General features: G+C 38.8%; 2 protein-coding genes and 1 pseudogene across 3 annotated transcripts in view; 1 reads left to right on the top strand and 2 right to left on the bottom strand.

The window, feature by feature from the left end:
- The window catches only part of LOC144632514 (ATP-binding cassette sub-family C member 4-like), a 35272-nt gene extending 22007 nt beyond the window's left edge, over positions 1–13265 (bottom strand). The window contains exon 1 of the mRNA XM_078491175.1: positions 13206–13265. The gene's annotated coding sequence lies outside the window, so the exon portion shown is untranslated. The remainder of the gene's footprint in view (positions 1–13205) is intronic.
- The window catches only part of LOC144632518 (ATP-binding cassette sub-family C member 4-like), a 55697-nt pseudogene that overhangs the window by 5559 nt on the left and 31385 nt on the right, over positions 1–18753 (bottom strand). Inside the window, exons 2-6 of the transcript XR_013566911.1 lie at positions 8307–8689; positions 6466–7790; positions 5218–5788; positions 4699–4835; positions 2602–4242 (exon numbers count right to left, since the gene is read on the bottom strand). The product of XR_013566911.1 is annotated as an ATP-binding cassette sub-family C member 4-like (transcript). The remainder of the gene's footprint in view (positions 1–2601; positions 4243–4698; positions 4836–5217; positions 5789–6465; positions 7791–8306; positions 8690–18753) is intronic.
- Positions 10083–11352, top strand: LOC144632140 (uncharacterized). The gene is made up of 2 exons (XM_078490741.1): positions 10083–10428; positions 10524–11352. Exons 1-2 carry the CDS (start codon positions 10160–10162, stop codon positions 11173–11175), a joined length of 921 nt encoding a protein of 306 aa, XP_078346867.1. The 5' UTR covers positions 10083–10159; the 3' UTR covers positions 11176–11352.

Here is an 18753-nt window from a genome sequence, read left to right as displayed (position 1 = left end):
CATTCAGTTTATGTACAGCAAGTCGGCCAAAATACTGAGCGAAAAATAAAGGAGAAAAATTTAACCAAAAGTAACTTAATGCAACCAAAATTCAAGGCCAAAAACCAGATAACGGCACCATAAAGACTTTATAGCGCGAGCTTCGAAATTTACAGGCCGGGAATAAACAGATATAAACAAACAGAATTAAAACACTTACATCAAGCTGCCTTTACCGGCATCATTCTAACATGCTAGCCATTTTACAGGAAATGGCGCAAGAATTTTACAGGAAAAGTCGCAACGGTCAAGTTTAAACTTTATTTATCACAGATTGTATATCTGTCACTTTGTTCTACACGTTGGTGAGTTTTCACGATAAGAAAACCCCTCGACGTTGCTTGACGATGAAAAAATAAACGAAAATACGGTATTGCTATTCGCCCACGAATAAATTTTAACCTACATTTTATCCGGACTTGTTCTTTGTGACCACTTTCTGCAAGATGTCGTGACAAGGTCGCTGTGCTATTAAAATGAACATTCCCCAATACTTTTTATAAAAAAAATATATATAAAACCCTTCGCCGATATGTAATGTAGTTTATTTCAGCGTTTACAGACGTTGACTAACTTCCATTAGTGAATTTTCGAACTCTATTCCAATCATTGTCGAGTCGTGAAAACCCCGGGGGGGGGGGGGTACTCCATATAACGGCCCATACGGGGAGGCTCCGCCCGAAAGGGGTACCTTTTTCAGGCTTCAGGTATATAAAAGGGTAGCGATTTCACAAGTTTAGGTATATGAAAGGGTATGAAAATCCGTCATTTAGGTTTTTTAAAAGGCCTGTAATTAAAATATTTCGAACAGACGCACTTTATGGCTGTATTATTTTAATTTATTAAGCGCTACATAAAAATGACAAGAAAACGTCCTGTTCTAAGGCTATGTCACGTCTTTTAGGTATATGAAAGGGGTACTTTTTTTCAGTAAAAGGTATACGAAAGGGGTTCAATTTCTGTCAAAATGGTATATAAAAGGGTAAGGGGTAAGAGCTTGGGGCGGAGCCTCCCCGTATAAAACTTTTTTGAGTGCCCCCCCCGGGGTGAAAACATATAAAATAAAATATGTCGGAACTGAACTTCCGACCTGGAAAACCACATGATTGGCGGGAATTTGAGCTGCACTGAGTTGGGTTTGTCACGTACGCATCAAATTCAAAACTTTTTCGATGAATCGTCTGGTCATTTTTGCAGCTCCTCACCTCTATGGGCTACTGTACATAATGCCGGTAAAGGCAGCTTGATGTAAGTGTTTTAATTCTGTTTGCTTATATCTGTTTATTCCCGGCCCGTAAATTTCGAAGCTCGCGCTTATAAAGTGCCGTTGTCTGGTTTTTGGCCTCGAATTTTGGTTGAATAAAGTTACTTTTGGTTAAATTTTTCTCCTTTATTTTTCGCTCAGTATTTTGGTCGACTTGCTGTACATAAACTGAATGAATTTTAGAAGTTTCTGTGAACAATTTCAAGCGGAAAAAGTCGACCATCAAGTACCTTTGTAAACTACGGGACGCTCGGTCATGTTGTCACGGCGCGAAGCGAGAGATCTTCGCGCACCGAGTTAAAATTTGTCAATTAAACCACCGATTTCTGTCAGACGTCTTTTTAAAGATTCCCCAGTTTAAAGATTCCCGCTTTTAAAGATTCCCCGTTTTAAATATTCTCGCTTTTAAAGATTCCCCGTTTTAAAGATTCCCGCTTTTAAAAATTCCCCGTTTTAAAGAATCCCGCTTTTAAAGATTCCCGCTTTTAAAGATTCCCCGTTTTAAAGATTCCCCGTTTTAAAGATTCCCGCTTTTAAAGATTCCCCGTTTTAAAGATTCCTGCTTTTAAATATTCCCGCTTTTAAAGATTCCCCGTTTTAAAGATTCCCGCTTTTAAAGATTCCCGCTTTTAAAGATTCCCCATTTTAAAGATTCCCGCTTTTAAAGATTCCCCGTTTTAAAGATTCCCGCTTTTAAAGATTCCCGCTTTTAAAGATTCCCCGTTTTAAAGATTCCCGCTTTTAAAAATTCTCCGTTTTAAAGATTCCCGCTTTTAAAGATTCCCCGTTTTAAAGATTCCCGCTTTTAAAGATTCCCCATTTTAAAGATTCCCCAGCCCATTCCCCATTCCTCATTCCCCATTCCCCGATTCCCCATTCCCTGTTTTAAAGATAGCCCTTTGGGCCGCGCACTGTAGCCTGCGAGCGCAGACGCATTTCCGGCCGCAACATATTTGTTTTGTCTCTTCAGTGACGTGCATGACATCAGAACAAGCGACGAAAACAATAGAAAAAAGTTAACAATTAATTTTTGCTATTTACATCAAGTTATAGACAATTATTAAATTATCCATCTTCTTGCCACGCGTCGTTTTCTTCTGTTTAAGCCAGCAGAAAGTCTGTTTAATTTTTCCTGACCAGGTAAACAAAATTCTCCACCGGGGAGAAATAAAATTGACCAGGGATTTTTCAAATTATCACCAGGGACCAGGGAGGTCAAATTTCCACCAGGGAGGGCAAAATAACCCACCAGGTCGGGTTTCACCAGGTCTGTTACAGAGGGGTGTAATATTTTCGACGAAAACGACATATGGTCAATTATACTACTACCACTACCCTCTACCGCTACTGCTGCCGTTACAGCTGCTGCTACTGCTGCTAAAATTTTTATAGTGCCATTTCCCAAAGGTTCAATTGCGCTTTATAAAAAATAAAATTATAAAAATATGTAAAAGAACCTAGCTTAACTATGTCTATCTTACTAACTAACCTACAAAATAACATTAAAAAATATATACAATTAAAAAACTTCAAATCAAAAGTGTATTCCACACAGTTGGTGTCTCCACCGAAAACGAACGGCCCCCATAGCCTTTAAGTTTAAATCTAGGCTTGTAAAGAAGATTTTGACTGGACGATCTTAGTGTCCTAGCTGTATTGTAGGATCTGAGCAGATTTAGGATGTACTAGGCAGCTTCACCTCGAAGACCCTTCAAGGTAATAAGTGCAATTTCAATCGTTTCTCCTACCGTAAGCCAGTGAAGATTCTTGAGTAACGGACTAACATGATCATATTTTTTGAGAGGTGGATAAGCTTGGCTGCTCAATTGAGGACTAGTTTTAGTCTATTCAAGATAAATTTAAGTATTAATGCAGCATGACTTGATAAATGTTTTAAAAAAGACTACCGAAATACTGCTAACTTATTATTATTTTAATATTGCGATCTCCCGGATAAGCCATCAGTGAGTGAACATCTCTAAACTGGACAGTGAATGATTTTGTTTCATCAACCAGGACGGGTATTGTTTATCACATATCTGCGACTTGGGCCATTTCTCTCAAGGCACTGCCATCCCTATTCACTAGTGAATCAAAACTGTCAAATTCTTCAACCTCCCCATTTTTTAAAACCAAAATCATGTCACAGTCTTTAATGGTGTTCAAACGATGAGCTATAGTGATAACTGTGGAGTCCCTCAGTTTCTCACGCACTACGTTCCAGATTGTTTGTTCTGTGTCTGGATCCACGTGTGCAGTGGGCTCATCTAAGATAACGATCTTGCTTTGCTGCAAGAGCACACGAGCCAAACAAATTAACTGCCGCTCTCCTACACTGACATTTGCACCATGTTCCAACAACTCGTGATCCAGCTTTTCATCTAGACTTTCTACCAACTCTTTAAGTTGGACATCCTCTAAAGCTTGCCACAATTCTGCATCTTGAAACTGCTCTACAAGATCGAGATTTTTTCTCAGCGATCCACTGAAAAGAACAGGGCTTTGGCCAAGAACGGATATACATCGTCGAGCTTCTTGGAGGTTGATCTGTTTGATTGGAATATCATCGACCATTATCTCTCCATCAGCATCTGGCATGCGCATTAGAGCGGCCACAAAAGATGACTTGCCTGCACCCGTGCGGCCTGCAACACCGATCTTTGTTCCTCCTTTGATGTGGAGATTGATTTTCTTCAGTACTTGAGGTCCCCCTGGATAATATGTCAGTGAAACATCTTGGAATGTGATATTTCCTTTGCGTGGCCAGTGTTCCGGGGCAAGTCGTTGCACTTTATATCCAGGCTCAGAGTCAAGCTTGGTGTACGTCATAACTCGTTCAGCTGACGTCATAAAATTCTCGACATCCGAGGTTTTTCTGACAGCGTATTGAGTAAATCCGGCAGTCTGGATGACATAAACAAGTGCAAGTCCGGCAAAAGCTGATAAAAATAAAGTACAAAAGTAAAAGAGATCATTCAAGGAAAAGTTGTATGATACAACTGGATATTTTTTTAAACCCAAACGAGTACAAATGACATGCCGTATCAAACAAAGTTCGGCATAATTATTTGTTTTTTTTCTCCGTTCTTTTGATTTGTTAAGAGACCTTTATGTCACCTATGAATGACTGGCACAAATTATGTAAATTATCATGATTTGTTAGTGTCTCAAGCTTTGACCAAATGGTAAACTTTTTAAAATCTCTCTCGTACACAATCATAAACTATGAATTATCCAGCAAAATGATATAGAATTTATCGGCCGTGTAACGAAGCCAGCTACAAGGGAAGCGTGGTTTCATAATAACAGACTCTCGGATGTAGCATTCATGTCACTGGTACTATAAATACATTAAAATGTGATTGCTGAATAATTTACCTCTCAAATGTACCTACCAGCATCTTGAGACACCAACACTGCCGCCAGGGACACTGCACCAATTAATAGGGAAGCGAGAAGATCCAGGCGTACAGCGAGCCATCTCCCACTTGCCATCACCATAATAAATGACTGATTATGAATATCTTGATGTCTACCAGAAGAAAACCAAAGTATGTAAATAAATTTTGCCTTATCCCCCATAAAATTCACCTTCATTCACGTCACAATGAAACATCTTTTAAGTAATAATCTATTTGCTCCTAAAGCGGTAAATTTTATAAGTGCGTTTGGAAATGAGGTGGCGGTTTTGGCTGGATGTGCAAAGCTATATTTCATGTCATCGTGGCTCAAGTTGACAGGGTTACAAGGTGATGTGGTATTAATGATTGGCCGCTTTTCAAAGGTCATTAAGGTGCCCTTCAAAAATGCGTCAAAGCGAAAAGCATTGTCTTTAGATAACACCATAGAGTAAGCCCTACCCCGTTGGGTAGCAAGATCACAACATCTCCATCATAGAAGATTAAGCAACATACCTGTAAAACTGATCAACGAAATCCTTTTGTCTGCCTCTTGTACGAATCGTGTCCAGCCCAATCAGGGTCTCTTAAATGTGTGAGAAGACGGGACTACGGCATATGGACTCCAACCTTTTCAGCTCTCTTGACGTCTTCAAGTAATACCTGGAGGTATACACAACTACCACAGTCACCGGAACAACAAGAATTAAAAGCCAAGGATTTGTAACAGTTGGTACGATTATTGATGCAAACACCAACAAGACATACTGGATTGAAGCTAGAAAAGTTTTGGGCAACAGCTCGTCCAGGCAGCCTACATCTTTGGAAAATCGATTGAGAATTCTTCCCACGGGATTTGAATCAAAGAACAGAACCGGTGCTTGCAAAATAGCCCCAACCATTTTGTCATGAAGACGCTCAGAACATCTCAGGGAAACAAAAAAGAATCCGAATGCTCGAATGAGGGCAAAGGTGAGGGACGCTCCAACTAAACAACCATAGATAGTTAGATTAGTCTTGTCTTTCTGATCTTCTGGAAGTTTCTTTGTTAGAAACGACAGCCACACGTCAGGAGCAACTATCATTGCTGAGGAAAAAAAGGCAAAATAAAGGACGGACCATCAGAGAGAGATTTGTTACCTCGTATGAATATTTTTTATTTTGCTACTTCACACTTTTACTTTCTCATGCTACGCCACCTTAAAATTCAAACAGTAAACAGGCACCGTATTTCACGCAATATTTGTTACTTATTCGAATATAATAAATGCGTTGTGAAATGTATTAATTTAAACTGACTATTTGTTTGGCTTGACTTGTGGTTTTAGCTTAAAGGTGCACTTTCCTTCAGCAATATTAAGTTTCTCTTCGCGTGAATCTTTTTCTGGTCACCTTCACAAGCATAAATTTCTTTTGGCATTTTCTGCAACCCACCCCCAAGTGGTCACGTTTCTAATGGTCCGTCCCTAAAAGTAATACAATGCTTTTCGCGCACGCTGATTGGTTAACTCGGAGGTGATTAGCAAAGTACTATTCACCTCCACTTCGGTAAATAATTGTTAATTATACCTGTTAAAAAAACAAATAATCTGATCAATGATCACCTAAGATAACTGTGTAAGAAATATAGTGGAAAAATTTAAAACACCAACTGAACACAAACTTGTCAAGACGAAATTTGGCGACCGTCCCGATGATTTACATATACACAGGCTTATTGCAGCATCCATTAAATAAACTGTTACACATCGGCTTGAGTCTTACCTTGAGTTATGAAACACAAACAAATTACTGCCAAGATCACTGACGAATGTATTCCGCTTCTGAAGTATTCCCAGTAAAGCTTGGACGACACCACTCCGACTGCACGATCTTCTTGCGATATTTCCAGACCTTTAGCTTCATTGGGTAGTGGCATCATTGCTTCCCAACTATCACCAACTTTAATTTTCTGCTCATTTTCCTGAACGAAGCTCTTAGTAACCTTGCTGTCGTTTCTAGCTGTCTTATACAATGGGTCAACATTTGTATTTAGAATACCTTTTTCTTGTAGGCCTGTGAAACGTCCCTTTTCCAACACGCGGCCTTTGTACAACACAATGACTTCATCAGCTTCCTTCATGTGCCGTTCTTGATGTGATGTTAACACTCGTATTTTATCACCCAGTAGGTCCTTGATGCATGTTTCAAAGATATGTTGTCCAACTTTAAAGTCCACAGCACTCAGGGGGTCGTCCAACAAGTAAAGGTCTACATCAGCGTAAACTGCGCGTGCTAAACTTACTCTCGCCTGCTGACCTCCACTCAGAACTTCACCGCGTTCTCCAACAACTGTTTGGTCACAGTTAGGAAACCGCTGGATGTCTTCTGTGAGGGCGCATGCTTCGATTATTCTTGTGTACTTTGGTTCATTGTATGGTTTACCAAACAAAATGTTTTCTCTTATTGTTCCAGAGAAGACCCAAGCTGTCTGAGGAACATAAACAAGAGTCCCTTGGAAGTTTATTGTTCCGCTTATGTCTGAGACCTCGCCAGCGATCGCTGAGAGAAGAGTAGATTTCCCACTGCCCACTAGACCGGTAATGATTGTTAAACTTTGTGACCCTGTGGAAAATTCAATATCCTGCAAAATGAATTCATCTTCTCGCTCGACTTGTTTGTACGTCAGATTTGACACACGCAAACTGCTGGGTTTGCTCTGATATTTGACGCGATCAGCATTGAAACCTTCTATATTCTCCTGTTGATCCAAGAGACCACTCGCAACTTTGGTTGAGCTGCTCTCTTCTGTAGACTGATCTCGTGAGTTGACAGGCAAGTTTTCTAAAAGAAGAAAATCTTCTATTCTTCGCAGCGACGCATAAGCGTCGTATGTTTGTAACAAAGCATTGGGCATGTAGTTGCATGTGCATGTTCTTACGATCTCAATAAAAGCGAGCAGCATAAAAACACTAACAGGTGTGATAGGTTGACCAGTCAGCACAAGGGTAATGACAGATACCAGGGTCGCCAGTGGTGTTGAAGTGTGCAGCAGGCTAGCAACAGCTGACAGAATGGCACTCTTCTTACGGATGATATTAATTTCATGCCTGAAAACAGTAAAGAAATTACGAGGGATATTTCAGTTAACGACTATAGAAGCGATACGAGTTTAGTGTTATTTATCATAAGATTTTAGTTATATGTCCGTGTTGCCGTACTAAACACATTTTAATTGTCACTTCAGTTTAGTGTTTAACTTGAGAATATCTTGATTATAGGCAAGTCTGAGACGCTAGCTGGTCACGTAATGGTTTATCACTGATAGTTTTCTAACAATTAGACTTGGTGTCTGATTTGTCCATGAGCGAAAAGCCAACGAAGTTTTGACTGATAGAAAATGAGGGCTAGTAGAGTAGATATTACAAACGAAAGGATTTGAAAGGCTAAAACTTCAGGGGTTTGTACCAAATTAGAACCATGAGGTAAGGGCAACACGTGCGCGATCATGGTCTAAGAGCGAAAAGTGAACGATGAGGTAACTGTGAATCCAATTCACGACTTTGTAATAAAAGAAAATAAGTCATTAGTGTATCGAATTGCTTGTAAAAAGAGACTCTACCCACCTTCGTGTATGTTTGATTTTTTCTTGGTATTCATCCTCCCACGCCTGTGTCTTGATGGCGCGAATCCCAGAAACTATTTGGTTCATCAATGAGATGCGCCGGTCGGACACCGCTGCTGTACGCAGGCGCAGTGCAGCACCAGCATATGACAACCCGGCGAAATATGGCACAAGAAGACACAGGAAAAGGACTCCCATAAGAACCTGCCAGCCAATCAAATACGGAAGTAAAACCGCTACCACCACGAGTTCAAGGAACGAAAGAGCCGATGAGGAGATCCACATGACAGTGTCTTCCTCCAACCGCTGAACATCGTTTGATATAAGATCAATTACGTGACCTGTTGTAAATTTCAACAGTGCATGCTTGCTGAGAAGTAGCGTCTGCAAAACAACAAGTTCTAAATTTCACTTTCTGTAACGAAATAAGGCTTAAAGTGACACAACAGCTTTCGTGTGTTTGCTAAACATTGGCACAAATGCGTGACTCTTTGACCTTTACTGGCAACGTCAAAGGAGAATATAATACGTAAAGAAAAAAAGCGAACACGATGTCATCAATTGGAAAGCCATCCCCTATAAAGGTAAATTATCTATGTCCCATGGAAACAGGATCTTTCTTTGCTACTGTAATTGTCTGGTTATCTTGTATTCTATTGGTGCCTACCTTCATGTAAACTAAACCTTTTATGGCGCAACTTATTCTGATTCCCAACAGCTCACATCTGTAGTCATGGTGATGCATACTAATGCTCCCGATCAAAGCATTAATACACAAAACCAATGCACAACCGTACAGAAGATAATTTTTTGCTGGCTCAGCTGACATCAGTGTGGAAATAAAATATCCAATAAACAATGGTCGAAGAAGGGAAGACACTGATTGCAAAGCACCCGTGATAACAATAATCACGACGTCATTAATAGAGAGCATCTTTATGACGCTTTTCCAAAGTTTAGGCCTTTTTCCATTTCTTTTGCTCTTTGTTTTTTCCTTGTTCCAGTTTGCTTGAAGCTGCTCGGTCAAAACAGAGGAATAGTTTTCTTGTGAAAGCGGTAAAAAATCATTTTGATCTAAAGACCGTTCACTGCCTATCTTGAAGACACTGTTCATCCATTGAAAGAAAAGAAGAGACACAAAGCCGACTACTTCTCTATCCTCACTGGTAGGGATCTTTTTGTATCCATCCCTTGCCATGACAATAGAGCTGAAACTGATGAAGAACAACAAATACAGATCATACACGGTTTAATGACTTTAATTCCAGGAAATGCACTGAGTGAAAATCTCCTTTACTTTACATTGGATTCCCAGCCACATTTTTATTAACTTTGATTGACTGTAAAGGCAAGTCAATTGTTATGTTAGCTGCTGTATAATCTATTTTCTATAGATTGTAATGATATTTTAACCATTTTTAACAACGTTTTTCATTCATTCATTCATTCATTCATTCATTCATTCATTCATTCATTCATTCATTCATTCATTCATTCATTCATTCATTCATTCATTCATTCTGGTTATCATTCAGTTCTGTTTTCTTTGTTTATGAATGATTTACTAGATTATTTTAGAGTAAACAAATGCAAAGGGGTAGTATTAAACAATCAATACTTAACTGCCTAATGTACGCAGATGATCTATTAGTATTAAGCGATTCTCCAGAAGGATTGCAACAATCACTTGACGCTATTCATAAGCACGCTCAAGAATGGAAGCTAAAAGTAAACACCAAAAAATCAAACATCATTGTATTTAGTGGTAACGGTCAGAACAAACACAAAAAAGGTTTTAAATACGACAATGAAACTTTAAATATTGTTGACAAACAAACATATCTAGGCATAGAAATGACATCTTCTGGTCGTTACACCTATGCAAGAGAAATAATCAGCAAAAAGGCTACCAAAGTTATTTCTATCATTAAACGATTTCTATCCAACATTGATTCATCAACAATTGTGAAACAAAATAAACTTTTTGATGCCCTTGTTAAACCCATACTTTTGTATGGTTGTGAAATATGGGGACCCGAACTTTTATCATACAAAACACATTTCGATAAAAGTACAATTGAACAAGTTCACATCCGGTTTTGCAAACAAGCATTAAATAAAATGTACCATGGTATGCAGAAAACGTAGCATGTAGAGCAGAACTAGGTCGATACCCTTTAGCAATAGACATAAAAGCATCTATCTTCTAATCTAATAGATTAGAACATAGGATAACCAATCCTATATTAAATGATGCATTTCTTTACGCCAAAAAACATACTAAATCTGCTAGTTTATTAAATGATGATGAAGCATTAGGAATTCACTCCGATAATGACATATCAGCTCAACAACTTTCAACGAATTCTTGTTGCAAAATTAAACATAGGTTAAGAAAAAATTATTTCCTAAATTGGTCGAAGGTCCGAAATTGCGCGTCAGATAGCTCAAGAGAAAAATTCACTCACAAAGAAGTTAAAAAGGATTACCAATTGGAAGAGTATCTCACTACAGTTAAAAATCCAGCGCATCGAATAAGTATCACTAAACTACGATTAGGGGTACATTCCCTACGCATACAAACTGGAAAATATGAAAATGCAGGAGCATCCATACCAGTTGAAGAACGAAAGTGCTTGGTATGTAAGGAAAACCGCATAGAGGACGAACAGCATTTTTTAATGTATTGCAAAAGGTATAATGATGTTAGAAAAGAGCTTCATTCCATCGTGTCACAAACTGATCCTCGCTTTGTAGATTTAACTGATCATGAAAAGTACCTTCTTAAGTTAGATAATTATGCTACCTCTAGAATCATAGCTAAATATATCTTTCTCATGTTTCAAAAAAGAAAAGAAATTTTAAATTGAAAGTTATATCAATAAATAGTTGTATAATTAATAGTTCAATTATTACCGTAAACGTTTGCATTGTAATTTCATTGTTTGTTATCAAGTAATTTGTTAGCATAGTTGCTATAACACCTTTATTGTAACTAAACCAATACCTCCCTTTGGAGTGTAAGGCACAATAAAGATTTACTGTTACTGTTATTCACTCATTCATTTATTCATTCATTCACTTGCTTCCTTCCTTTCTTCCTTCAAATCGTAACGTTGATGTCGTTAATGTACTAAACTGAACGTCACTCGCTACTTTTGGATAAACAGCATATTTTCCTGTTGTTACTTTAATTTCGGAAGTCGTTGCTTTCGTGAGAACGTTACTTTCGTGGAGGTAGAATGCATACCTATATATAGGATATCCAGATAAAGTTTACATGTTATCCTTGCTATCAGAAAGGAGTATCAGCAGTCCTTTGATTATTGCTGCATTTAAGTCAAGAATGTTATTACAACTGATTTGCATTTGACTCTAGTTATAGCGCTTTTATTAGCAAAACAGTCCCTCTAAAAACGTGGCAGACAATTATCTAAATTGTATTCAGAAAGCAGCCAAATTTAAACCTTTTTGATTAAACAAAACCTTTGCGTTGACGGTTCCAATGCAAACTTTCATTACATACAGCTTTGCCACGCAACACTGCTCTGAAGGCTGTTCTGTAACATGCCAGAATGTCGGTCCCGCTTTGCCATTACCTGCGCGCGGAAGTCTCTTATATATAGGAAGGAAATGGGAGACCAGCTTTGCCATAAAGGCTCTTAGAGCGAGTAGTGATGTACGTGCACGGGAAAAAAAAAAACTTTCGGGGCCTCAGATTTCACGCCCAAATAAAAATATATCGTATTCATCAGAACAAACTGTGAGTTTGAATTGCTAATTTTTTCAGTGTTCGCTATTTGGACATCACGACAACATGATGTGAATCTCTTGATAATAAAAATGCTCGTCGATACAATTCATGACTGATAAATGCCTTAATGACGACGATTAAAACAGGGATGATTACGATCATTCTTTGAATACCAACACCAAACTAGCAATTCTTACACGAAGACAATTTATCTCTATTATGGTTCAGTTAGGATGCCGTGGGCGATGGAGTGAATGTTTTGAACTCTACCAATCCGCTTTTCTTCTTTCAAGGATTTATTGATACCTGAACGAACCTTTTAAGATAGATATCATTTTGCGACAGATTTCAAAACAAGTCACGAGTGACCATTGAAAGAAAGCAAAACAGTTAAGATATTCACATTACACATGATCACCAACCAACCGTAGTGCCGTGTTCCGGGAGAATGACCATGCACTCCAAGAGACCTCACTCTGAAGTTTATTGTGCATTTATTAGAGAAATAAAACTTTCAAATGCACTTACTGCGACAAACTCACCGCTTGTCTGTTCATAACGACGCTTACTGTTCGAGTCCTTCACATTACAGCTGACGTTATGTATCTTATCTAGCAGGGATTCGATCGAATTCGAGATGGTCTATTACCCTCGACAGTGAGGGAGAGTTACTAATGAAGAAATTATAGACAATATTAAACCTGCTAAAGTAAACCCATACTAACAAACTAATCTAGCATTAGAATAACTTGCTTTACGATTATGGGAGCGGGATAAAAGCTTTGTTGTTTTGTAGGAGATGTCAAGGTTTAAAATATACTTGGATGCTACTTCTCGTGTCTAGGTTTGTAAATTGGCCATGGGTGGCTGAGCTCAGCGTTTTACAAAAAGAAGCCGCCGATGCTGTTTAGAAAGTGCCCTAGCTTCTAGAACGGAATCCTCCTCAGAGCTCAAAGCTGCGAAACTTTATGGGGACATTTGCTTCCTTTTTCTCTTGATACCCGGGCTTTCAAGCTTCTAAAACGTATTTGTAAATTTGTGCACAACAGCAGTGTCTCAATTGTTCCATCGATATTAAAATTCGTTCATAAGGGAGTCGTTTTTACGTGTCTATCGATCTTAATTAACTAAGATAGTAAGAGTTACCTAAATGGGCAGTTTTCCAGGCTTCATCTTGTTTGGGCAAATATCCACAAAGTTTGCATGACCACAAATGTACGCCATGAAAATAAACAAGGTTGAAGGGAAATGTTGCATAAAGGAATTGCATGAACGCTCTTCCAAATGCACTTACTGCGACAAACTTCTGTTTTTACTGTTCGAGTCCCTGCTGGACACACATTCATTTGGCTCTTCCAACTGTTTGCCGAACAAAGCTTGATTCAGGAGACAAATTAACAAGTTCGCGCTCATGATTTTGGTCAATTACAAAGACGATTAAGTTTAGTTTTCAACAGAATCGCCTGTATGAGGATCTCAACAGGCCATTCATGCTCTATTCAGTTCTGGAGCATGCCTCCAGATTCCCCTACTCCCCTATGTATCAAACAACATAAACTCAACGCCACCAACTATTGGGGGAAAAATACAGCAGAACGTTAACTTCAACTGATAACTACCTCTCATTGATAAAACTGCAGGCAATATTAGCTCTTTTTTGGCTCTGTTTGAATATTTTTAAATATACGGCATATATCAAAGTGCAAAAAATCAACCAGAATGACTAAAATAGCATCAACGATGTTCTGAAAATTCAACTTTCCTGGGGAGCATGTCCCCCGGGCATGCTTCCAAACTCACGTACTTAGTGTGTACCTAACAGCATCAACCCAACAGCTATTTGTTTGCAAATACAGTCAACCCCAACTAACAACTACATCCACGATAAACAGTCAAGGCAGTGTCAGCTTTTTTTGAAAATACAGTCGACTCCCGATAACTCGAGCCCGCGCTAACTCGAAGCAAAATCGATTTCCACTAGATTTCCGTCATACAACTGCTGTAATTTTACCCTCGGTAACTCGAACCTCCCGCTAACTCGAACCAATTTTCGTTTCCCTTCAGGTCATTTTCTATATAATTTTACCCTCGAAAACTCGAACCATTTCTGTCGATACGTGACAAGTCTTAACAAACAGTGTACTGTAGTCCAAAACGTTGAATTTATTTTGAAATACCAAACGTACACGAGTCGCATTAACTGTGCAGCAGTAGCCTATAGCGTTGTTCTCTTTGAAACCTGCAAAGTTCGCAACTGATTTGCTTTGTTTTACGTTACATTACGTTCTGATTTATACAGTGATTTAGAAATGTATTGTTTCTTTTTCCTTTAAGCTTCTCCATAGGCGTACGGGCAATTTTTTTGCCAGGGGGGGGGGGGGGGGGGGGGGCGGCGAACCATTTGCCCAAAAAATTTTTGCAAGTTGCCCAAATTTTTACGAAACAGTCGAAAAGAAACGAGAGTCATACGATGCACGGACATAGGCCTAGGTATGAAATGAAAATATTCTTTCTAATGAATCTATCATATGAACTCATTGCCCCATGGTTATGAGGACGTAAGTTTTTAATCTGTGCAACGCAATATAGGATCGTTATTCAAAACACGATGTAGCAGGTATCGCTGGAAGGATATGTACCACATTAGAAAACTCTGGAATCATTCAAATAGATCTTTTCCTTGCATTGTCTCCAGCATTTCTGAAACAGTCATACAACCTAATCCGCGTACACGAGGAAAACTCGCGTACATTTTCTGCTCGGCTTAAGCCTCCAGAATCTTGCCTTCGATTGTGTAAAATTTAGCAAAGCAGGAAAAGCTTTCTTTATCAGGTGATTGACTGTGACACATGGAGTATTTCCTGCGTAAAGTGAAATTCGCGCCTGCAGTTTGTAAAAATAAACGCGAAAGTGGATACAGATACGCATTTTACATGCGTTTTTTGTTTAGAACTCGCCTTGTGCCATAATATTAGACATCGCGTTAACTGTTCTGAGGGTAAAAAGGACATCGTCGCTGAGTACCAAGATGCTCATGCAAGAACCAAGCATATAGGAAAGAATGTTAAATTTACTTTTTCTCGTGCGCCAAATCAGTCACAACTAGGTTTCACCGGGTGGCGATAAAACAATCACCAATATGCTTAAAATTATGCAGTAAAATCGACGCCGAAAACGTTGCCTCAAATCTTCAGAGTGACAGCAGTACAGATATAGTGGATTTATCGAATAATGCTCTGGCTTAGACAGACATCGAGGTGATCAGTTTAAGTGAATAATGGTGCTCGGCGTGCTCCGGCTACGTCAGAATTATGGATGTTGGTGTGGCACTGATGATCATCTGAGAGTCTCCAGTCAATAATCAACAATATGACTCTAGAATAGTATGCGAAATTAATTTACGACTGGGAGTATCCCACACCAGCTAGTGTAGTGTAGTATAGTGCCCAACTACAAACTGAAAAAAAATACAAATATGTACATCAACGTTTGATCCCCTTCACTAACAACCAGAAACTCACTGCGTGCTAGGCAACCACTGACTCGTGTGAATTTGACTGGCTTTACCACGCCAACTTCAGGTTAAAATAGAAGTATCTTTCTCTTCAAAAAAAATGGAAGCCTCTTAAAAACTGGCTTTACCCAAATTTCTCTTGTTGCCCAAAAAATCCGAGTTGCCCAAAATTTGGGGGGGCTGCAGCCCCCCCCAGCCCCTCCGGCCCGTACGCCTATGAGCTTCTCTATACTCTAATTAAATTTGTTTAAAATGAACAGTGGTGTACACTGTATGATAGAAAATCAGTAAACAACGTTTTTTCCTTTCCTTGTTTTCAACTACCAATAACTCGAGCTCCCGATAACTCGAACCATTTTCTATTTCCCTTGAAGGTTTGAGTTATCAGGAGTCACCTGTAGTTAATCTATTTTTATGGCTGAACAACAGATTTATTTCTCAGTAAAAGTCGTTTTCGGGGGTCGGGGGGGGGGGGGTAATCTTAAAATTTGGAATTGTGAGGGGGTTAGGTGGAATTTCCAGTAAAGATGGTGGATCCATGGAGAATAAGCCCGATAAAAGAGGACATTAAATTACAGGCTTTTAAAAAAATTATTGAAATCTGAGCGGGAGGTGGACATTTGCTATGGAAATCCGGACAGCGGAAAGAAGGCGGGCTGCTCTGCTAATAAAACCCTTGCCATCCGTCGGTGGGGGGAGGGGGGGGGTTGGAGCGGGGGATAATTGCGTAAGTCCCCAGTAAATAGAACGTGGTTTTAATTTCAATAACCATGTAGCCTGACAGGCGTAATCGGGGAGGGAAGTGGGGAAAAAAGTTTAACAGTCTCGATTACTGGGAAAGGTAAGAAAAAGGTAACAAAATGATTTCAATACAGTTTCTATTTTTTCATGCAAGCAGTTTATTTATAGAGGCTACACAATTGCAGTTATGTTTTCTCGTCATCGGACTCAGGTGAAAATCGTTTAAAATTAGCGACCTTTAAATTGGACTACGAGTCAAGATTGAATACGAGTATGAGTTTTTAAACCAAGTTCGCGTGCCTCCGTATAATCACTTTTAAAACCAATCGTGTCCCTAACGTTTATTTATGTGTTAGTCAGCAACAGGGAAGAGTTATAGTTTGGGGGATACAATTGTCTCAAAATTCCAAAGGCGTTCTCGTACTCGATCGCTTACTCGTAGTCAAATCTAAAGGTCGCTATTGAGAAAAACTTTTTCGCATAACTACTGGCTACAAACCATCTTCACATCATTATTTTTTTTCTACATTATAAACAAAAAACACGAGGAAATCATCAATAATGATATGATATTAATGATATTAATCACGACATTGACATGCAGTCAGAAGAGCACGACAGTTTTTGTTTTGGTTGAGCCAAGCCTTTGACAAATGAAATCAGCATTCGACACACACTTGTGCTAACTTTTATCGACTGAAAAAAAAATCATTTTGATCGAAAGATCGCTCACTGCCTATCTTAAAGACACTGTTCATCCATTGAAAGAACAGAACGGACACAAAGTTGACTATATCTTTATTCTCACTGGTAGGGATCTTCTTGTATCCATTTCTTGCCATGACAATAGGTCTGGAAACTAAGAAAGAAAATACAGATCATACACGAATTGAATCGCATCAATAAACCTTAAATTCTAGGGAATGCGCTAAGTGAAAATCTACTTTACTTCTTCTAACACGATTTATCAGGGCATTGACACGCGGTCAAAAGAGCACGACAGTTTTTGTTGTGATTGAGCTTGACAGCCAAGCCTTTGACAAATGAAATCAGCATTTGACACACACTTGTGCTAACGTTTATCGACTGAAAAGCTGTTGATACCAGCTTTTGTCGGAAGTTAATTAAATTGTTGCTTTAGTGGGAATGTTACTTTGTGTAGCTAGAATGTACACCGTATATAGAATATCCAGCTAAGGTTTGTCCCTATCAACATTTACATGTAATTCTCGCTGTCAAAAAGGCATATTAGCAATCCTTAGATTATTGCTGCATTTAAGTCAAGAATATTACTACAACTGATTTACTCTTTTACAACATGTCAACATCTTCCTTATTATTCAGTGATTATTGTATTGCATCAACTTAATGCAGCTTCGGTACAAGTCGCCGTTTGAACATTAATGAATTCATTAATTCACCCTTAATAGAAACGCTTGAGTTGTTTTGACTGTAAACTCGATGGATTTTCTGTCTGTCATTCCGACGACAAATGGATCAGGCTGAAGTAACGACAATCGGTAACCCCGTTCCTCGATTTTTTCAAGCTCTGGTTTAGTTCTATGCAACTCGACGATCTTGATGGATTTCTATTCGCTCATATTTGCTTCCTGAACGAGCGATTGAGGTTGCGATTGTCGTTTATTAAGGAAACATTTTCTTATGGAAACCCTGCAGTAACAAACTCTCGGCGGTGTAAGACGTGTAACTATGTGGCGTGCGAAGAGTTCTATTATTACTTACCAGTTCAATCCGACAATGAAGATAAGCTAAGATAGTCTAGCTGAAGAAAACATGGCTTGTGAACTGCGCGTAACGCTGGCAATATATCAGCCTGTCTTAAGTCAGTGCAATGTGTGACAGAATCCGGGGACAGAATATTAGGAATAATTGTTTTATGCATTGTTTATATGAAGCAGTTCCGTTATATTTCCCGCCAGAAAGTAATTTACATTCAGGATACCAAAGAATCTTTAGTCTTAAAATGCCCTGGTATAAAATAAGGCAAATAGCTAGGCTATGATGTACAGCCGATATGCTGCCTGTTGAAGCCACAGTGATAAGAGTCTTCACCAGTTGCAGAGGAAAATGTAGTTCACGATAAACGATACTTCTCTTCTCTCTCACGCGCGCGGCCTTAACATGTCGAAAGATGCATTCATACATTACGTGTTTAATCATACGTACTAATCCATGAAGTTTGCGCGCCCTTGTCGCGAAAGGAAAAGTATCAAAAAATTAAAATAATACCGAACTAGCTATTTTATCGTCAAATTATAAAGACTGACTAGAAAACGAGAAGCTAGTAACAAATATTTTATTTTAAATTATAAAGAGAACTTACCGTAGTCATTCAACATGATCTGTGAAGAACTAGGTAGATTTGGTGTCTTTAGTTAGTAAAGCGTTACTGAATTATGAATAATCATTAAAAACGCA

The sequence above is a fragment of the Oculina patagonica genome, chromosome 12 (genome assembly GCF_052425735.1).
Source record: "Oculina patagonica isolate OP01 chromosome 12, crgOcupat, whole genome shotgun sequence".
NCBI lineage: Eukaryota > Metazoa > Cnidaria > Anthozoa > Scleractinia > Oculinidae > Oculina > Oculina patagonica.
Note: the sequence above shows the minus strand (reverse complement) of the source record. Positions and strands in the feature narration are given on the sequence as shown.